This window comes from Trichophyton verrucosum (assembly GCF_000151505.1).
Source record: "Trichophyton verrucosum HKI 0517 chromosome Unknown contig01190_1.f1.exp, whole genome shotgun sequence".
NCBI lineage: Eukaryota > Fungi > Ascomycota > Eurotiomycetes > Onygenales > Arthrodermataceae > Trichophyton > Trichophyton verrucosum.
The window spans coordinates 39603-60919 of NW_003315146.1; the positions used below are offsets into that span (position 1 = coordinate 39603).

The window sequence follows — 21317 nt, forward strand, 5'->3', positions numbered from 1 at the left end:
TCAACTATGAAGTGGGTTTTGACGAAGCGAAGAAGATACGCTGGAATAACGTCCGTCAAACAGTCTACCCTCGTAGCATATGTTTCTGCTATGGCCACTTTAATTTGAGGTGGCCACGTTGCGAAGCTTGGATGGTCCTGAAGGAGAAGTTAGCGATATTATGTAGAGACCAATCTGAGAGAACATTATAAAACGTACCTTTGAGAAGCTTCGAGCTGGCGAGGTGATGTGGGGCACAGATCTGAACGGCTGATGCGTTTGTATTGCCCTTGACGCGGTTGACGTGGTTCAAAGGGCTAGTCGTCAGAACACTCCCCGACGGGATTTCCGGGCGGTCGTCCTCGCAACCCGCGAGGTCGCCATATTGTCAATCTAGTTGCAATGGTCAGCATATCGGTACACAATGTAAAAGCCATCGTGCAGTACATACCATCGTAGAATTCATCATCGTCTTCTTCAACATCGGCTAATTGTTCGAAGTTAACCTTGTAGCGGAGCATGGCTCCAATACCACCAAAGCCCTTGACGAACTGATTACCCTCGCCAGACTTGTCAGAAACAAACTCCAGAGTGGCACCGAAATCCTTGTAGTTCTCAGCAAGCCATTCAAGGAGAGATCCCTGATCAACGATTTCCATTTCCTGTCCGGTTTCCTTGTCCATGAACTGCTCTCTGTTGGCCTCCTGGGCCTTGGTGGTGTGGAGTACAATATCAGATCCGCTGGAAGGCCTGAGAACCCAACGAGTGATGTCTAAGTTCTCAAAAACGATAAGAGTCTCAGCGGCACCGAGCTCGAGTGCTTTCAGGGTATCTTCAACACCGTAGCAAACACGTCCGCTATCCTGGCTGATTTCCTCAAAGTACTTGCCAATAAGCTTCTTCTCCTGAATAAACTTGACGTTGCCGAGAGTCTCGGAGGAAAGTTCAATAGCCTGGTTGAATCCGTTTTCACCACCATATGACACGTCAACGACCTTGATGACCTTGGACTGGAGACGGTTGTCGAAGAGATCGGACTGGTTAAGGTCATTCTTGAAATCGGCAGAACCAGCAAGAATCAAACCGGCAACGTTGACCTTATCGGCAGTAATGAAGTTCTGGACAGCAAGTTCGGCAACTTTACGGACGTAATTGTGACGCTTTTCCTCACGGAGACGGGCAAAACGCAGAGCAGACTGACCACCACGACCGTGCTTCTTGGGCAAATCGACGCTGAACTTGTGCACGACGTCTCTGGTATTTCCGGATAGAGTACCAAAGAGTGCACCATTTCCGTCCATGATAATGAAGCCGAATTTTTGGTCGGACTCGAGAAGTTCGCTGAGGGCCTCGGTGTGGAACTTGTTGTCACAGAGATAAAGGGAGGTATTGATAGGCTTGAACGGCTCAAAGTCAATGTTGATTTTACGTTCCTTTCCTTCGGAAGTGATAATTTCGCCGCAGTAGACCACAAGACCATTTGGAGGAACCCTGGTGTACAGCTTCAGACGCTGCTGGGTAGATGTAATGGCTGACAGAACGGATAGACGGTTAACTCGGGATTTGATGTTAGACGCGGTTCCCTAGGATATTTGTTAGGATAAAAGTTCCTTATACTGGTCTTAGTATCGGGATATAGGTAACATACGAATTCTTCAGCCAACATCTTCGCTGCTCTCGAGATCTGATCCTTTGGAGCTGGAGAGCAGAGTTAGCGGGGCACACAACCACCTGGGCAGCATCATCCAACTTACGGATAATCAACGAAATCATTGAAGTTCCATTTCCACGCGCTGCCTCCAGGCGCTTAATCAACTTCTTGACCTTCCATATCTCGATGTTCTTCTCCGCCTCGCCTGCTCCTTGCGGCGCGCTCATGTTGGATAGATGGCTCTCTCAGCTCAGCCCAAGATGCAGCCAAATTATTCGGTTTGGACCTGATCGGTGAGCCTGACTGCCCACGCAGGCCGGTAAAAGTCGAGGACCGTTAAACCAACGCTCTACGCCGTATTAGACGTATCTGACTGTTTCACTGGCCGGCTCAGCGTGTCGAAGATGTGGTTTTTTTCTTTAACCATCAGTGAACTCGACGACTGATTGTGGGGTGTGAAAAAAAAAGTCAGGTCTAATGATTATGTAAGCAGTGAAAAAGTTGGGCATTGAAGTTTGATATATCATCATCGACAAAACACCGAGTGCGAGTAACTACGCCGGAGATGCAAGGGAGGGTGCAGGAGTGAAGATACCGATGGCTCGGATGTTACGATAGACACAGGATGCGTTCAATTGCGCTCCGGTGGGCCGTCTACAATTCCCAAGGGGTGGCTTTGAGGTTGTTCCTGTCAGTAAGCATATTCGAAGAGGAAGGGCTATGGGGATGTTCAAAGCAGGCCACTACTGTTCCATCAACATCGATGACGTATATTCTTCCTACCGGGTACTAGGTAAGCTAGGATACGGCTCGACGTCAACCGTCTGGCTGGCTCGGAACATTCGCTACGGCGGCTATCATGCATTGAAAATAATATGCGCGCGCGGAACCACGACCGGACCTGCGAGAGGGAAGTCCGAACGTACAAGGCGATTGCAAGAGTGAACCAGTCCCATCCTGGGCGTAGGCACGTCAGAAGAGCTGTGGAGATGTTTCCGATTGAGCGGAACGGGGGAAAGGAGCACGAATTCCTTGCTCAAGCGCCACTAGACCTTCTCGATAGAAATGTTAGCAGCCGGTTCTCCGTAGAGCTGCTGAAGGTTGATCTACAACATCTTCTTTTGGCTCTTGACTATCTTCACACAGAGAGTAGGTTCGTCCACACAGGTAGATTCCGCCGAGACTCGCAGATAAAATATATCTTGCAACAAGTACTCCGTATAATGAGATATCAGAGCAGGTAATAGACTGCGTGCAATTGTTGACGATGAAATCTTCGAGTCTTTTGATCAGGAAGAAGTGGTAACACCATCTCCACGGAAATACGTCAATGGCGCTCCGGTGTACAAGTCCGGGCGGTTTGGCCAGCCGAACGACTGGGGCATGATGGTGCTAGGTGACGTTGGCGAAACGGGACGGGGAGGTTAAGCGAGATCAATATGCACAGCCACAGGTGTACAGATCTCCCGAGGTTCTACATCAGGCACCATGGAGCTACCCAGCAGGTATATGGAATGCTGGAGCCATGGTGAATTCTCCTCTTTTGAACCTGGAATGTTAATAATGGGCACGGCTGGCAAGAGAGCCACAGATCTGGGGCGTTATTGAGGGTAGCCACTTGTTCTATGGGACAGACCCCAGTCCGGAGAAGACCTATTATACCACTCGAGCCCACCTGGCAAAGATAATCGGGCTGCTAGGCCCACCGCCGTTGGATCTGCCCCAAAAAAGGAATCCGAAGGAAGAATTCATTTCTGAAGATGGTAAGTCCAACGTTGAGCTTCTGCCGTGTCCGAAACTAATAGAGGCGAGAGGCAAATGGATAGCATATTGTCCGATTCCCAAGGGCAACAGTCTAGAGAAGGCTGAAGTGATCTTCAGCGGGAGAAACAAGGGGATGATCCTCGACTTTGTCCGAGGCATGCTAATAATGCCGTGTCCAGAGGACCACGGGACAGCCAAGGAACTCCTCGCGTATCCATGGTTGACCACTTGGGGGATTCCTTGATTGCTATTCACTACAGCATGGCAGTTTGATGCTGTATCCCGATGTGTTGTTATCAAGCAGAAGGTTTCAGAACAACGGCAAAGTTATTCTTGCCTGGCCCCGGGTTGATGATCTGTTTTGGAAAGGCAACCCCCTTGGTCCTAACGTGGACACCAGTGTATCTCCAGAGGTAGTAAATGAGCTTCGAGGACACTTTCCGCTGTAGCTGCTGGTATCCGAGCGATGCCATGATGTCGTCTAACCTCTCTTCGGTCAGGTATCTTGAATTCAACACACAGGCAGCCGGTAGTACTAGGAACAGCGCTGGCAGAACGTCGTCCTTGACGCTCGATGTGAGAAACTCGACTGTCCGGCGTAGCATCTCGCCTCTGCCCGCGGGATCGGGGACGTAATTGAGCACCAGGGACAAGCTGATAATGTGAAACCTGTCCCCGTCGGTAGTTGGCAATGGCCGTTCCATAAAGTCTTGCTGCAGTATTCCCGCCTCTTGCGAATGGAGGTCGATCCTCGTAACGTCCAGCGCCTTCACCATCGAGCAAGCATTCCTACTACTCAACGCGCCAACTTCTAGTACTCGCAGTTTGCCTGTGCCGTTTTCTGGCTGCCCCTGGATGCCACCGAGTAACTTGGGCTTCAGCCATTGCAGCAGGACATGGCTGGAATCACCTCCGCGCTCCTTCGACTGGCCCTTCTTGCTGGCGATCTGGTAGCTCTTCAGCCCGCCCTTCGCGGCTATCTCGCTGTCCAGCTGCCGCACCAGCTCCTCGTTGCCTTCTGCTGCTGCCCTTGCGCGCGCCTTGTGTAGCTGGTGGTGGCTCCGGATGAGGTCTCGGGTTGCCCTGGCTGACAGCGACGCAGCCGGCTTCTTGACTGTCGGCGGCCGTCCCTGCGCCAGCGACTTTTTCCTCTTCATCTCAGCCCTCCTCGACCTCTTTCTTTCTCCTTCTCTTTACTCTCTGTCTTCTACGATAATTATCAGTTGTAGTTCTTCTATCGTCGTCGTTTCTTCTGCGAGTCCGTCTTAGTCAGCATCACGTGCCCCACGAACTCAACTAAGCGAGAAAATCGACGAAAAGCAAAAAAGTCGACGAAATCGAAGAATTTCGCGTTTCGAAGCAGCGAAAAGACACCACCAGCGACAACGAACTTCGCCGTGAATCGACAGCCATGGCTCCCAAGGATACCAAGAAAGGTGCGTATTCCTTGCTCCCACGATGCCGCCGATGCGCGGTACCGACGACGAAGCGATCCCAGCGAGCCCCAATATCCACCGATATCTGGAATCTATCTATATGAGAAAAAGGATGCGAATTGTGCGTTTGGGAGATGAATGCTAACTCGAGGTGATATACAGCCACCAAGGCCAGCTCCAAGGCTGGTGCTGCCTCCAAGGCCGTCATGAAGGGGGTAAGCTATGTCCATTGAAGGGGGAGCAACCATAAAACAAAAAGAAGCGAAAGACGAGAAGCTTTTCAAACTATTTGGCTATAATGGGGAGGGAAAAAGAATTGAAAGATTAACGACGACGGCCGTCCCACAGGTTCACTCGCACAAAGTCCGCAAGGTCAGAACATCAGCGACCTTCCACCGACCAAAGACTCTGCAGCTGTCTCGATCGCCCAAGTACCCCCGAAAGTCGATTCCCCATGCCCCCCGTATGGACCACCACCAGGTGATTGTGCACCCGCTCAACACCGAGTCTGCCATGAAGAAGATTGAGGAGAACAACACGCTGGTGTTCATTGCCGACGTCAAGGCCAACAAGCGCCAGATCAAGCTTGCTCTCAAGAAGCTCTACGACATAGATACCGTCAAGCTCAACACTCTCATCCGGTGGGTTCATCCTAGTCTCTTTTGATCTTTTTTTTTTTTTGGTGGAATATAGTGTGATTAACAGTGCTGCAGACCGGACGGCTCGAAGAAGGTCTTTGCCCGACTAACGCCAGACATTGATGCGCTCGACATTGCAGCCACCAAGCTCGGAATTGTTTAATGGGGTGGGAGAAAAACGAGACGGGGTTTGCTGTTTTCTTAAATTTTTATGTGACCTACCAAAGATATCAACCGGCTGTTGCAAAACACACAACAACGCCAACCAACAAGCAGAAGAAAGAAACCAAATGCTACCAAAGATATCATGATGATCCAAAAACTCGCCCGGTCGAGGCCGTCCCGCGGACCTTGCTAGCCATCCTAGTTATAGTATTTAAGAAATAAACACACACACCAAAAAGCCACATCTACACTCCTCCGTAACATAGACGGCAAACAAAGTCAAGCCAACTCTATAACTAGTTCGAGTCAAGTTCAAGTCCAGTCCCTGGATGCAACCCCAGCGCTTGTTCTGCTCCTTTTCTCCGGCCCCTGACTCGCCTCTTTTGCCCGCACCTTGCGGCCTGACTGGGCGCCGTCGCCGCCCTGTCTTCCATGCTCGTCTCTGCCCGAACGCGCTGGCAGTGGGCTCTGCTCTCCGCCGGGCCCCTAGTGGACAGGCTTTTGGGCCTGGCGGGCCCCGTAATCGTACAGTAGCCTGCGGTAGATCGACTCAGCCAGAGCCCGCGCGAGTTGCGGTGAATCCCGCCTGAGTCGCATCGGCAGCGCCGCCGCCGCCAGCAAATAAAAAGCAGCAGCGAGACCCAGAGCGCCAGGGAGAAACAGGGAGAAGCAGTTCCTCTCGCTGTATGGAGTAGCTAATTTCAATTTCATCATCATCATCATCATCATCATCATCGTTATATTATTGCTTATTATCATCATCTTGAAATTGCTTATCCTCCGTCCAGGCAGGCGGCGCGAGATCCGGCGGTGGCCAACCAGCGAGCCTTCTTTTTGGCGTTGCGTGTTTCAGCTGCCAGCGAGCGAGACCAGCTAAAGGACTGCGACTCGCCGGCTTTTTCTCCCCTCCCACTTTCGCTCCTTCAGCCAGCATCATCGCCATCATCGCCATCGACAGCGACACCACAGCGACATCGACAGCATCATCGACAGCGACAGCGACAGTGACAGCGACAGCGACAGTGACAGCGACATCACAGCTATCTGCTTCTATCGACTGCTATCGACTGCTACCCACTTCTATCGACTATCGACTATCACTGCTAGCCGCGTTGCGCATGCGACGAGCCCATCACCGGCTTCATCACCACCGCCACGACCATCGATCGCGTGAACCAGACGCTCTCGACGCGTCAAGAGACTGATTATCACCGTCTGCGGCTTCATCTTCACCGTCGCTGCCGTTTTCACGATGGCTTCGACGCGCCATCCGCCGCCGCTACGCATATACCAGGACCCTCCAGGCGCCGCACCACCAGCGCCAGCACCACAACCAGCACCACAGCCAGCATCACAGCCATCATCATCATCAACAATATCATCATCATCCTCCTCATCATCGTCACAGCCAGGCGCAGGGCCCAAGTCGCAGCGTAAACAGCTGCAGCCGTCGCCGATGCCGCTGCAGCCTCTGGGGAACTCGGCCAGGAACAACCGCGACCTCGTCCTGAACCCGCCCTCGCTGGACCCCTTCTGCGCCCACAGCAGCACGTCCCCTATCAAGCACCAGCGTCGCACGAGCGCCCACCTCGCACACAACAGCAACAAGCTGGAATACCTCCCCATCTCGGCTCCAAAGCCTGCCAGGTTTCCCACAGACTCGCCCGCGAAGAAGCCGCTTTCTCAGGAACACCACCAGGCTCGGCGTCCCTTGCCGCCGCCCTCTTCACGCCTGCCGCTCTTCACCACATTCCCCAGTGTGCCTCCCAAGCCCTCTGGGTCTTCTTCTTCTACTTCTGCTTCTGCTTCTTCTTCTGCCGGCAGGACGGCCTTCCACCATCAGGACAACTACTCTTCTTCCTCTTCTTCTCTGGGCCCTCCACCACCACGCTCGTCTTCTCACTCTCACTCCCGCTCTGCATCTGCCTCTTCTGCTTCTGCTTCGGCGGCTTCAGGGATGCATGCTCCAGCCAAACGGAGACTCACTGTTGGCAGCAGTGACATGGTGCCTGCTGCAAAGAAGCTCAAGCGTGAGGAGCTCGAGCAGCCGCCTCCTGTGACCCCCCGGCTGCCAGAACCCCATGAGATGCCCCCCGTCGAGGATGACGGCTCCAAACCACCTTACAGCTACGCCATTCTCATAGGAATGGCCATCCTACGCGCTACTAACCGCCGTCTTACCTTGTCTCAGATCTACAAGTGGATATCAGACAACTTTGCCTTCTACCGAGCTGGAGACTTTGGATGGCAGAACAGCATCCGCCATAATCTCAGTCTTCACAAGGCGTTTATCAAGCAAGAACGGCCCAAGGACGACCCCGGAAAGGGCCACTACTGGATCATTGAGCCTGGAATGGAGGGCCAGTTCCTCAAGGACAAACCCTTCCGCAAAGTACCCATCATGTCTACCATTCCAGCTTCCCAACCTCAGTCGGCGGCGGCGCCGCCTTTGAGCACGCCAAAACAGCCAGACTTACCCCCGCCGTCAAGCAATACGGGTCTTTCTACTATCAATTATTTACCATCCACCACTGCTGAGTCGCAGGACGTGGCTCCAGCGTCAAACCTCCAAGATCTCTCGTCTGATGCCACCCTCCCTGCCTCCGACCCAGCTCTTCAGGAAGATGACGTTAGTGATGAGCAACCGGCCCCATCTCTGGCGCAAATTGAGCAGCATTTCTCTTCGCCGCTACAGGCAATGCGCTCGTCTCCACCAGTTGCCCCACGCATATTCCACCGTCAGGCTACCCCTCCAACTCCCTCCCGGCCTACCTCGTCCTCGGCCGGTGTCTCGCGTTCAAAGAGGCGCAGTAGTAAGCCCTCCAACATGAATGACAGTGGTTATTACTCCTCCCTCGAGTCTTCAGCCATGAGGCCCCGTGTTGCTGCTGGCCATATTTTAACATCAGAGCTAGATATCGAACCTCCGCGTATCAAACGGGGCCGTGCTGAAGAGGAGATCGCTCGTATTCGATCTTCCTCTCATGATGTCAGCCCTATGCGTCTCGGCACTCTCCGAGACTCAGCACAGGCCACCGTCGGTTCATCACCCCTTAGAAATGAATACATCTCCATCCATGCTGCCCCCTTGACCCCGGCTATCAAGTTTAAGAAGCCAGTCAAGCCACCAGCGTTCCTCTCCCCTAACACTAACCTCCAGAACCATCGTCGGAAGATCCAGCAGATGGTCAACTCCCCAATCAAGCGTCTTGGACTTGGTGAAGAGCTCCAGCAGCCATGGAGCCCGGCATTCAACATCCATGACGAAGTATATACCCCCAATGACAATCTCCGTCTGCCATTTGACCCATTCTCAGACCAATTCCTCGCCAGCATTGGTACTCCCCCTTTCTGCTCCCCTGAGAAGCGCTCTGTCAAGAGTGACGGCCTTGGAGCAGGTGTTCTCGCTGACATCACTGCCCTGAGCGCCAACACCCGCCTCAAGACACCTATCGACAAGTCCAAAGCCTACAGGTTTCAGGAGTCTCCTTGCAAACGCCTTGACCAGAGTCGCTATAACGACGCCGCTAACGATGAGCTGTTCTCATTCAATCTTTTCAGCGAAGATGGTGCAGGCGACGTCGATGGCGTAGATCTCTTGCAGGGATTCGAGAAAATTGGACAGCCAAAGGAAGAACGGTCTCCCAAACAGTTCCTTGGTAAGACATCGCGTTCGAGCCATGGTCCTAAAGGCGGCATTCGATTTTGAGCCACCCATACTTCTTTCTATTACAACATGATTGGTCTTCAATTTCTTGGACCACATGGACAATTGTCATTATCAAACTCATCTTAACACCGGATTATAACTATCATCAAAATGATCATATGCCATTCTCACTTGGACCGCCATTTGGGTCATTATTACCCTTGGTTTCGCATGTTGGGTCCTTTTGCTCATCCTCTTACCAGCATACATATACATCAGCCTCCCTTCTCCTGCATCCGCTTACTCCTAATCCCGACCTCCCCTCGATTTCTTGCTCTACTATTGCCATTCCTCGAGCTTCTTTATCCCACGCCAGTCGTGCCTATCTGCTCTGACTGGCAGAATATGTGGTTAAATTGTTGGTACATGCCTTTTTTTCCCCCGTCATCTTTTATTCGGTCATGTTTTTGGTATCTTTCGGGCGGTAAAGTCAGGCAGTCGGGGGCTTTGTGGGTTGGCTTCCCTTTTTCTTTTTTAAAACAAAACTCTTTGCATTGCTTTTGGGGCTTTTATCCTCTTCATTCCTTTTATCTCCTCCATCCGCCTATTCCACGTCACCTCTCCCTTTTACTCCCCCTCCCCCCACTTTACTTGTTGCTTCTCTATTTCTTAGCATGGAGTTCGTTGTTATTTGCAAAGGTGCTTTAACGGACAGGATGGGATACGGACACGGACACGGACAGGGAACGGGAATAGGGCGGAATTTTGCAATGACCCTAATGTGTTGATGTTTATGGATCATGGCTAACGAGTTTTAATTCCTGTTTCTCTGTCTATGTTGTTTTACTTTGGTGTTTGATGGCCTTTAGCAGTCAAGATGCCGCTTGAACAAAATATCAACTTATTTTTACCATTTTATATCCAAATCAAGCTCTTCTATTCCTTGATGGTGGAGAGTCGTATTAATGTTATATTCATGTATAGCATATTCTGGATTTGGTGGGTATCTATACAGTATTCATCGCCCAAAGCGGCGACTCTAAGAAACACGAATATCGAAAATCCAATGGCAAGAGATACGAACTCAAACCAGCAGTACAAAGCCCAGGCTGAAACACACATACAATAAAAAAACTCCATCATCATAGCTTGGAAACCAAATAATGGAACGCCGCTTCCAGACCACCGAAAGAAAAGAAAAATGAATAATGCCGTCACACACGCGATTCCTTGCATCTGCATAGACAAGAGACAAGACAGACATGTATCTCCACACCCGTCTGTCTGCCTACCTGTCCATCTGTGGTGCATCACGTCCAAGTCCAAATCCAAGTCCCAATCAGAACCTCAAAAATAAAAGAGATTCGACTCAATCACTACTACTGCAACCGCGACACCCGCAGCTCACGCACTGTATTCCCTGGTCTTCCTTCAGCTGCGCCTTCGGAACACGACATATACAAGTAGCGTTGAAATTGGTTTCCTTGGTCTGAATGCATCGTAGACAACACAGCTATACAACGTCAGCTTTGTTTCTTCCAACCCTCGTCAAAAGATAAACACCGGTGCGTAAAAACGTACCTTTTCATAGCCCTGTTTCTTCCATTTAGCTATCAGGTTGGCGTCCGCGTAGCCGTTCTTGAGTAGCCAGTCATAAAGCTTTTTTGATATCGCTTCTTTCTCATAGTATAAGTCGTATATATATCGGGACCCTATCCAACGTTCGTACGGAGAACCCATCAGCCCTTTTGCCCAGTTGACGGGAGTGTAGAACTGGGTAAAATGAAACGGCACAGGGGGAACTTACGCTGGTGGCTGATTTGGAATATGGGCCATAATACCTCGTGTCTCTTCTTGCCTTCGTGAGAGGCGTTTTCAGCATCTTTCATCTTATTGCTGAATTCAAGGAGGGTATCTTCGATATCGTCGAAGCCATCTGGGGGGGCCTTGCGGGTTCGCGCACTGCGGATCGGCGGCATATTTGAATCTTTGCTGAGCTATGCTTCCAAGGTAATCAGATCCGTCGGATAAAGGTATCGAGAGAATGTAAAGAGGCCAGGTGAATGTCAAACAACAGCTGGTCGTGTGTCTTATATCAATCTTCAAATATTGACTGGCTGCACTGCTTATCGCGGACGGAAACTTTGTTTTTTTCTGAGCTTGAATATTACGTAATATGGTTTTTTCTGCCGGTGCTCGCCGCCTTGGGGTTTTTGTCTTTTCAAAGGCTTTTCTACGTTATCAAAAAAGTACATCCAGTCCAACGAATAATTTGATCTTCTACAACAGACATCAATTGTACTTGTTTATTTCACGCGGACGACATTTCGCTTCCTCATCTCAGTACACATCCCAAAAAACAACCAACAGCCCAATACCCCGAAAGCATGGAGCAGCAAGTCCAAATCGACCCGTCCAAGCTCTCCCCAGCAGACAAACAAGACCTGCAACAAATCCTTAGCAACGAACAGCAGAAAATACAAGTCCAACAAAGTAATTATCACATCTATCCCTCGCTCCGCATCTCTACTCTCCGGATACACTAGCGGAGATAATTGCAAGTTCAAACCATAGCTAATAAATATTCCTTCTCGCTCTAGCGGTCCACCATCTTACCAACGTATGTTGGACAAAATGCATTCAGGGAAAAATCAGCCGCAATACACTGGAGAAGAACGAGTCTTCGTGCGCACAAAATTGCGTCAACCGATGGATGGACGCCAACCTCGCCGTCATAAACCACTTGGAATCTCTGAGAGGGAGCCAATAGACGAGAACTTCGATTTATGACGGGACTGAGAGGGTAGATGACGAGTACGCAACGAACCTGTTAACTACGTGGATACTGTATAGTTTTGCTACTGTTGAGGACGTACCTAGTTCTTGTTTGGGTTAGAATTGGCTCTCGACATACCGGATGGGATGGACGGTTTTGGCTGCCTTGCTTCCTGCCCTTGTAGGGATTAAGCGGGTTAAGCCCCTTGTATTATATGTATACCGCTAATTCAAGTGAAATGAAGATGCATACGAAGCAATTATTTGAATATTTATAAAACGAAGGAATGGTTGGCCTGGATTCGAGATGAAATTGATACGAGATAGTTCTCATCTTTTTGGTTGGCGTTGAACTGGCGAGGGTGGACAATAGCTAAGTATCATGGAAGCATTGAGTAGAGCTTTCCGTAGAGAGTATATTTTCTATGTAAATGTCTCCATTGCGGAGGTATTTTGTATATTGCTGATATTGCAGCATAGGCAGAGATTGGATGCCTTTGTCTATGGTAGTCCTAAGGCCAAAGCTGGCCCAAGGCAAATGAAAAGAAAAACATCGCTGAAATAACAACAAAAAAAACAGTGTTTAACCCTTGTTAGTTCGCAGCTAGCGCCTTGACAGGTTATGCAGATGTAGAATTTGCAAGTCTAGCTCCATTGTTGGAATGGGGCATAGCCACTTCTCATATCCTTAATATCTTCGGGAGAAACAACGGAAGAGTCAAAGAAGAAATTGTTAGATAATGGAAGGGGTATCAAAAAAAAATAGATGAAAGAAAGCAAAAAAAAAAATGAAACTGGCCAATATTTTTTTAAAGGCATGTGAAATATCGCTTGAGATGATGCAATTAGCCTATTCTGTAGAGGCCAGGTTATTCGAGGAAAGTGAAGAGATTGGTGTGAAGGATATTGATGGCTCGGTCGGCATCACGTTCTTCTATCACGCAGGATATGTTGATTTCGCTGGCGCCTAATTATCATGAAAGTTAGCGTCGAATAACTGTATGATCATTAGCAGAAAATTCGGTCATACCTTGTGAAATCATTTCGATATTCACGTTGTGTTCTCCGAGTACGGAGAACATGCGACCAGCTACACCAGCCATATTTTTCATCTGCTGTCCGACAAGACTCAAAATGGCCATCTCCGGTATAATGTCTACCGTTCCATATCTTCGCAGGTCCTGGATTGCCCCACGAAGGTCTTCGTCGATGATTTGGTATTCATCACGACCAACACCATTGAGAAGAGGTAATTCCGAATGTAAAGCTAGGGAAACATGTACCTCACTAGTCGAGATAAGGTCGATAGATAGTCTCCACTTGTCAAGGACAGAAAATATCCCGGCAAAGAATCCGTGTGAGAGGGATCGTTTATTAGAGTGAATATTGATAACCAAGATTTTATGTTTTGCTGTCACAGCCGTTGGTCGTTTAGGGCCTTCGCTGTGAGCCCAAAAGTGAGGGCCTCGTGTGCGGAAGAACTTGGGATCATGACCGGGTGTGGTTCGTTCTAGTTCTGAGCGTGAGTCAGGGAATATTATGGTGCCGCTACCCTTCGGTTTCATAACGTTTTTGATTCTGATAGGTATTTTGGCCCGGATGACCTGCTCCATGGTGAAAGGGTGGATAACTTCCGAGCCATAGAAGGTGAGCTCAGCCGCTTCTGCCGGGGTAATGGCAGAGAGTAGCCGTGCCGTGGGAACCTTTCTAGGGTCAGCAGTGAAAATTCCATCCACTTCCTTCCAGACCTGTAATTCCTGGGCATTCAATCCAACAGCTACCAATGCAGCACATAGATCAGTATATCCACGCCCAATTTTGTCCAAGAGGCCTCCTGGAACGAGGCCGAAGTACCCCGTGAGCACAGGTACTTTGCCAGGGTAGGCATTTACCCTTTCGGCAAAGAGCTTGGCTAGACGGTCGTAGAACTCCTGATCCAGCACTTGAACGCCGGCAGCAAAGTCTATGGCATCAGACAAGTCAATGTAAGCAGCACCAACTCCTCGGTCGTTCAACAGTGCAGCCATGAGTCGGCAGCTTAGTTTCTCGCCGGCACTTATGACCATGTCCACACATCTGCTACTAACTTCTCCCAGTGTTTGAGCAGCTTCTAGTATTTTCAACACCCGTTGGCATTCCGCATCAAACTCGGAAACTAATTGGGATCTCAGGTCGGTAGAGTGGATAAGATCGTTTGCGACGCTTATGTGTTCCGACAGTACTATATCGACGAGGGTCTTGTATTGTGAGGACTGCGGATTTTCTGCTTCTCGTGCTGCCCGTAGGAGCCTACATTGAATTGTCATATTAGCAGCACATTCCTAGAGTCACACCACCTTCTCTCCTGGTGCATTTTGCGTTTGACTCACCGGTTAGTGGTCCCGTCCGCCTTTGAAGAACTGCTTCGGGCAGAGCATACAACAGCAACATGGTTTGTAAGGGTGCTCGGTCTAGGTAAAGCAATAACAGTTAGCAATGATGCTGCATTCATGGTGGGAAATGATCATACGAGAAAAGAGTATGACATACTGGATGACCTGCTCAACTATCTGGTGGGCGAATTTGCCCACGCTTGTACCTCCGAACTTTTGAACAACCCAGTCTGAGGGAGGAGTGCGCGGGACTCCGTTCGCCATGACAGCCGTCTGGCCGTTGACCACATGTCCATTACCGTTCATGGCGGTGTTATGAGATACAATGGCTCGCAACGGAAGCAAAGCTCGTGGGGGATGATGCTAGCTAGGGTTCCCCCGCCGGTCTCTCGTCTCGTATGACTGCTCGGATCTTAGTTCCAGGGCAACAATGGCAACGGCAGAAAAATGAACGACAGTAAAGAGTGTGGCAGGGAGGAAGATGATATCAAAATCTAAGTGTTATTCATCCTTCTTGCCCCCAAAAGAAAAAGCCGCGGATGTTCAACTTTTTTTCGTCCTTCGCTCTTTCCTCCGCTTATCTCTTTTTTTTGCGCTGACTCAATGATTTTTTAACTTTGGGAAATTTGCAGATCGGGACTTACGTAAGAAAATAACCTTTTTCGCTTGCAAAAATCGCGTTTCTGCGGCAGAACTAACCGCTTTGGGATTTTCCGTGCTCCGACTGCGGAATGTTTCGCCGGTCCGGATCACGCAATATTTGGCGCTAACCCCGGTCTGGACTAGCGTGGATGCAGCGACGATAAGCAACTTGGGGAAGTTTGCCTTGTTTGCCTTGTTTGTTTGGTTTGTTTTAGACGAGCTTCCTCTTCGGGAAAGGCAGGGGGAACGCAATTTCAACGACAAAACAACGAAAAACCGCCAATTTGATATACGATAAAGGAGCAACCTGGGGCTGGCAGGGCAGAGATGGAGATTATATGTTGCAGGCGGGCAGTGCTTGCTTGCGTACGAACCTGGTCAAACTAATGCCCCTGTCGAGGAGAATGCAACGAGGATATTCTGACACGGAAGCATGAACCGCTGTACTTACTCTGAGTGATCCCTGAGCGCTGTCTGGCCCGTGGTATCGATGGCAATATGGACTGGAGGCCACGCGAGATCCCATGGCAGACCATCAAGCAAAGGAGGTCGACTCTTATGTCGGGTCCCGGGGCGCTTTACCAATATTCTAATCGATACCCATCCCTGCGCGACGCTTGCTTACTTGGGATAACCGGGACGGACCGTGGAAAGCCGTAATGTTGGGCGAAGGCGGCTTCAGCGTAACAACTTGCGCTCTCAGTCCTGCCAACCGATACGAAGCTTGCGTCTATAAACAATCACTGACCCTAGCCGTGTTAAGTTAATCACTCAAGAAGCGAATGTTCCTTGCGTGAGATTTCCCAAATTATGATCTGTTGTTCGTAGCTTTCCTGGTGACAGAACTTTGAATCCACCGTGCAAGGATCAAGACCCCGCAGGACGACGCATAATCTTGATGATCCGGACGCAACGCCATGCTAATTTCAGTATACCTGGAGGGCTGTGGATTAAAAAATGACCGAAAGCCCGTTGAGATAAAAGGCTATCGGGAATGGATTTCCCCCGCAAACTCGCCCGGAATGCATCCGGAAAGGCTATTGAAAGGCAGGCAATCTGCTTCATTCACCCATATATCTGCTCAACAACCCGTCAGGGTCCGTCGGTCGGCTGGAAGTATTTTGTTGTGCTGGAGTTAAGTAATACTCTCATCTCTCATGCAATATAATCTGTGAGACGGAAAGGATAAACACAAATGAATAACCCATGCTCTCTCGTTAATTTTTTTGGTTTTTTATTTTTTTTATTTTTTTAGTTACCTTTTACCCCCTACAGCACCTAGCTTCCCTCGATTGTGCAATTTGTAAATCTGACCTGATGATTTATTCACCGTGATTCGGTACCAAAAATAAGAGCGCTGTAAATATCATGGCGATCTTATGGTGGGTGGGTTTTTAAAGGTCACAACGCCAGTGACAAGTTCTCTATTTCTGAAGCCCTTAAAACGCTATCAGAGTAAATATGTAGAGAGAAGCCATAAAGATACTAACCTTCGTTTACTTGTTTCCAATTGATATTAGCTACTCCCTGGAGGTTTTCCTAGCCAATATGGCGCATAGCTGTTTAGCTAGGCATTCAACTGGGTACTTAGCTGTTAACTTGGCGCGCAATCAGAGTGGGTAGCTCACCAAAAAGTAACTAGCAGTTAACAAGCTAGCCTAGATACAGTCATAAACTTGGCTGCAAGTATTCAATATCTGGGCAAACATATCAACAGCAGTCAATCTATTCAGCTTGAACGTCGATATCTAGCTACTCGACTTAATGACTAGGTTTATTGATTCCCACATATCACTCCAACACAATGGACGGCGCGGAACCGTTGTCGTGTCCATTCTGTGATTTCACTGACACTGATGCGGACTTCTTGACTCAACACGTGGAATTCTGTCACCCCGAAAATGGTGCTTCGCCTGTCCTAGAAACAGAGGAAGACACAAATATTGGATCTTCCAGAAAACCAGAGTGGTGGCATGGTGACACGCCACTTTACACTGATGAAGATGCGGGGACAGATATCAAATATATTGACTGCCCAACTGGCTGCGGCGAAGCAGTGACTGAAGATCAGCTTATGAGCCACTTAGACCTACATCTCGCAGAGGGTCTAGCTCTGGAAGAAATCAAAGGCTTTGATACCAAAGGCCCAGATATGAAATTATCCGGGGATATCGATGAAGAAATACTATCTCCCGCACTGAGCAAGGTGCTGGGGAAACAAGATGGGAAACGGCAGAGAGATGCACCAGTCAACGCAAAGGCTACAAAGCAAAAGAAGAAAACAAGGAGCGCGGGCCAACTCGGGGTATGGTGTTTATATTGTTTTTTGTGGGCAACGTGCGTTGCTGTTGCTCGGACCTAGACTACCCTGCTAACGTCCAAATTTGAATATCTAGATTACGGAGCTAGGGCCCTATGCTCGAGAACCAAAAATGCCTTCGTGGTTGCGTAAGGTGCTTGAAGATGGACCTGTTATTACTCGGGAGAACAAGATTTTCCCTGACGGCACAATACGCAAAGTTGAGGCTGTCTCGAATGAAACATCTGGCCTTATCCCGTTTATTGCTCGACTTTGCCAACAAGATTCCTCGGTAGAGCAGGCTTACCTCTGCAGTGCCAATGTTCGGCATATCTTTAAAATGCCAAAAGAAGGAGGATTCTGTGGATATCGTAATATCCAGATGCTCGTGTCTTATATCCAGGATAGTAATTCAATCGGCTGTGAGCACTTTCCTGGTAGGACCCCATCGATATTAAGACTACAGGATATGATTGAACAAGCGTGGGATAATGGTTTCAATACCCATGGGCGGACAGAGACTGGGGGGATAAAGGGCACGCGAAAATATATAGGAACATCTGAGGTAAGTATATATCCTACAAATTGTGTAGGCATAGGCCATACTAATCACAGAATTATGTGAAATAGGCTGCGGCATTATTCTGGAATTTGGGGATTCCGTACGTGCAGCCTTGACAGGCTTGGGCCTGGTAGATGTATATAACTAACACTTGCGCAGGTGCCGCCCGAAAGTCTGTACTGAGACGCAAGATGACAAGGCCTTTGAGTTGCTCTATTTGATAGTGGCAGAATATTTCCTGAGCCACAAAATATCTGGTTCCGGGAAGCATATTGTTCAGACAGACCTCCCTCCGATATACTTACAGCATGAGGGTATGCCAGCCCAGTCTCCCAAAAGAAGTTCTCGATTATTCTGGAGTCCCATCGGCTGACACATAAAACAACAAGGTCATTCTATGACAATTATTGGATTCGAAGTTCGACAAGACGGCAGTGTTAACCTTCTTGTTTTTGACCCAATGTTCAGAACCTCGCCTGCAACTTCAAAGCTGATTGGAACACAGTTCCATACTACAAAACCGGAAAATTATTTGAAAGCTTTTCGAAGAACTAGCAGATATTTGCGACAATTTGACACTTTTGAACTGCTGATGTATGCTCCCGGGTTCCCCTTGAGATGATGGGTATTAACAAGGTCATTTCTAGGCTCGAACCATCAACATCGGAATCGACATCTGAGGTTAAATAGGGATTGGTTTTTAGCTGAAATTTCGACAGAGTGCTATGATATATTTTTGATAAATATAAACGGCAAGGTTTATGACGCATAGTTTGGTCGTCTCTATGTTGGAGTTGGTACCTGAAATCGCGGACAGTCGCCGTCTTCACGTGACAGAATTTCCGCGCCGGAGTTTTTTGGGGAAATTTTGTATCAATTCACCAAGACAGCACGTTAAATGATACATTCTAGACATCTACCTAGTTATTGATCAGCCTTCACCCAGAAGGATATATCGCATAAGGAACACCTGGAAACACTTAGTCTCAAGGAGCTATGAGAACTTCACCAAATATAATTATCACTGGAACCCCCGGAGTGGGGAAGACTGTTCACTGCGAGCAGCTGGCGCAGGAAACAGAATTGAAGCACTTATCAATAAATCAAGTCGCAAAAGAACGGGGATGCTACGATGGGTTCGATGAAAAGCTCAAAAGCCATATTGTTGACGAGGACAAGGTATTCAATATAAGTGTGCTCACTCGCAACTGGATACTAATTTGATGAACCAACTTAGCTGCTTGACGAAATCGAGGCCGACGTATTACAAGGCGGGTATCTTATTGACTGGCATGCCTGCGACCTATTCCCAAAATCATGGATTGATCTTGTAGTGGTGTTAAGGTGCCCATCTACCGCCATACACTACGATAGACTGGCAGCAAGGTAAGCTTGAAATAGTCCAGCATCTTGAGTTGGTAGCGCTATTATCCCCGAGCCAATTCCTGAGAAAAACGTTAACTAACATGTCTACTCTTGCTCTATATAGATCGTATTCAGAGGAGAAGCTCCAAGAAAACCTTGATGCCGAGATTTTCGGGGTACTACTCGAGGAGGCCAGAGAAGCTTATGACGAGGAAATTGTGGTTGAACTCGAAAGCGAGACAGACGATGCGATTGAGAGCAACTGCCAGCGTATAAAATCGTGGATAGATTCCTGGAAGCAATCGCATGCCACAGGGTCAGATTGATTAGCTCGAGGGCCGCACTCGTTATGTAACCTCCACCATGCGATCAGCAACTTCAAGCCCCAGCGGTTGAAGGTTTTCGAAGAATTAAAGCTGCTGCTGCTTTTTCTGCTCTTCGATCCATGCCTTGAGCTTCATCAGCGCCTTATATCGATGGGATATCGTGTTCTTCGAGGTGTATTCAATCAGCATAACGGCCCGTCATGGGTAAAAAGAGATCAGACAACAAAAAGTGCAGTTACCTTGTACTTTGGATCCATCTCGGCATATGTCTGGCCTTCATATTCAAAGATCGGATCCCAACCTGGTATCGATAATGTTAACCTCTGACTGCAAAATCATACGGGGTAATTCCGGACTGCTCAACTCACCAAAACGGTTTGGCCCACGAGCAGGAACTACCTTGCCCTGTTGATTTTTTTCATCAGCTTTATGCCTTGTCAATATTCTTGCCCAGTCTCCGAGCACTAAGGACCCTGAGATTTATCAAAAGGGTAACATAAGATCGGAATTTTATATCCCAAACTCCTGGGCAGTACAGCGGTTGGTTTGCCTCTTATAGATATAACCTATAAATTTGACAACCCCTCTATATTACCCAATCGCCTTTGATAAAGAGTAGGGCTCAGTAGCAATCTTTATATATCTCACTCACCTCAGTTCTTCCTTGAAAGAGAATTGGCTCCTGTCCTGGTCCGGCGCAGAAGGCAAACGTAGCAACCGTTACAGCGGACTTGTCCTCGTATGGCTCAACCAGTTTATTGAGTCCAACATGGCCTAGCTTCTCGAGAAACCATTTTCTAGATATATGTTAACCATTGGATGCAAATATCACCGTAAAATGGAATAAACAGGTATAATTTAAACCACCCTTACATATACGGTCCTGGTAGGCCGTTAAGTGCATTAAACTCTAGGGCAGTATCGTCTGTCAATGCAGGCCCGTTGACCTATTTATCATGAAGTCAGTAATCACCAAGGAATCGAGGGCTTATTGAGAATGATAACATATGAAATGCAGAGTTACTCACTGCTTCAGCGGCTTTGCGACATTTCTCTCTAGCGATATCTTCTATCGTTCCCTGCAGCTCAGGGACATCGACAGATACACTCTCGACCTCGATGGTACCCTGAAGTATTGCCTGCACTTCGGCAAGCTTGTTTTTATTTCCTGTCACAAAGTTGATGCTTTTCATCTCGGATTTTCCTGCTTTGGGTCTTGGATATACGTAGAATGAACAGAGATATATATGATAGTGAAAGTTGGCGCTGGAGGAACGATCTATGACTGATATTTTACGACTGCCGCGACCCCCACTAGTTAAACTTCCAATAACAGCTTAACCAGTTAGGTGCAAATTAACCCGATCCGAAGCTCACGAAGGCCGTGCTGGGCCGTAGTTAAAGAATATAACCAGTCTTTTGTAGACGGTAGAGTATAGTTTAGCATTTATCTTGGGCATGGAAAATCCTAGATTTTGTCATCAATGTGTCGTGCTGAATTTGAACAAAACACCTCTTCTGAGCCTGAAACCCCTGGTATATACTCCGAACAGGTTTCGCCCGTAAAGTCGTCGAAGCAGCGTCTATTTTACACTTGGAAGCAAGTGAAGTGCAACAGATATAATACAGGAAACATAACAATGGGCCGATGCGAATGATAAAACAGTGCGAGGTCTCCAAACACTTTAAAGGCG

At 48.5% G+C, this 21317-nt stretch overlaps 9 protein-coding genes across 9 annotated transcripts; 4 read left to right on the forward strand and 5 right to left on the reverse strand.

The window, feature by feature from the left end:
- Nucleotides 1–99: 99 nt before the first annotated feature.
- On the reverse strand, nt 100–1857 carry TRV_07918 (uncharacterized protein; the record flags this gene model as incomplete). The annotated part of the gene is made up of 5 exons (XM_003018036.1): nt 100–137; nt 199–249; nt 431–1562; nt 1628–1677; nt 1734–1857. 5 exons carry the CDS (start codon nt 1855–1857, stop codon nt 100–102), a joined length of 1395 nt encoding a protein of 464 aa, XP_003018082.1.
- Nucleotides 1858–3690: 1833 nt separating this feature from the next.
- On the reverse strand, nt 3691–4551 carry TRV_07919 (uncharacterized protein; the record flags this gene model as incomplete). The annotated part of the gene is made up of 1 exon (XM_003018037.1): nt 3691–4551. One exon carries the CDS (start codon nt 4549–4551, stop codon nt 3691–3693), a length of 861 nt encoding a protein of 286 aa, XP_003018083.1.
- Nucleotides 4552–4805: 254 nt separating this feature from the next.
- TRV_07920 (uncharacterized protein) lies at nt 4806–5631 on the forward strand (the record flags this gene model as incomplete). The annotated part of the gene is made up of 4 exons (XM_003018038.1): nt 4806–4830; nt 4993–5045; nt 5245–5471; nt 5544–5631. 4 exons carry the CDS (start codon nt 4806–4808, stop codon nt 5629–5631), a joined length of 393 nt encoding a protein of 130 aa, XP_003018084.1.
- A 1254-nt stretch (nt 5632–6885) lies between these two features.
- On the forward strand, nt 6886–9342 carry TRV_07921 (forkhead transcription factor (Sep1), putative; the record flags this gene model as incomplete). Its single annotated transcript, XM_003018039.1, has 1 exon — nt 6886–9342. The coding sequence occupies one exon, from the start codon at nt 6886–6888 to the stop codon at nt 9340–9342; it is 2457 nt and encodes an 818-aa protein (XP_003018085.1).
- Nucleotides 9343–10218: 876 nt separating this feature from the next.
- Nucleotides 10219–11261, reverse strand: TRV_07922 (uncharacterized protein; the record flags this gene model as incomplete). Its single annotated transcript, XM_003018040.1, has 4 exons — nt 10219–10518; nt 10691–10795; nt 10864–10994; nt 11090–11261. 4 exons carry the CDS (start codon nt 11259–11261, stop codon nt 10219–10221), a joined length of 708 nt encoding a protein of 235 aa, XP_003018086.1.
- A 1665-nt stretch (nt 11262–12926) lies between these two features.
- On the reverse strand, nt 12927–14548 carry TRV_07923 (uncharacterized protein; the record flags this gene model as incomplete). The annotated part of the gene is made up of 3 exons (XM_003018041.1): nt 12927–13024; nt 13088–14346; nt 14427–14548. 3 exons carry the CDS (start codon nt 14546–14548, stop codon nt 12927–12929), a joined length of 1479 nt encoding a protein of 492 aa, XP_003018087.1.
- Nucleotides 14549–16875: 2327 nt separating this feature from the next.
- Nucleotides 16876–18305, forward strand: TRV_07924 (uncharacterized protein; the record flags this gene model as incomplete). Its single annotated transcript, XM_003018042.1, has 3 exons — nt 16876–17376; nt 17468–17935; nt 18132–18305. 3 exons carry the CDS (start codon nt 16876–16878, stop codon nt 18303–18305), a joined length of 1143 nt encoding a protein of 380 aa, XP_003018088.1.
- A 623-nt stretch (nt 18306–18928) lies between these two features.
- On the forward strand, nt 18929–19623 carry TRV_07925 (uncharacterized protein; the record flags this gene model as incomplete). The annotated part of the gene is made up of 2 exons (XM_003018043.1): nt 18929–19124; nt 19307–19623. 2 exons carry the CDS (start codon nt 18929–18931, stop codon nt 19621–19623), a joined length of 513 nt encoding a protein of 170 aa, XP_003018089.1.
- A 622-nt stretch (nt 19624–20245) lies between these two features.
- On the reverse strand, nt 20246–20816 carry TRV_07926 (uncharacterized protein; the record flags this gene model as incomplete). Its single annotated transcript, XM_003018044.1, has 3 exons — nt 20246–20420; nt 20497–20570; nt 20652–20816. The coding sequence occupies 3 exons, from the start codon at nt 20814–20816 to the stop codon at nt 20246–20248; spliced, it is 414 nt and encodes a 137-aa protein (XP_003018090.1).
- Nucleotides 20817–21317: the final 501 nt, after the last annotated feature.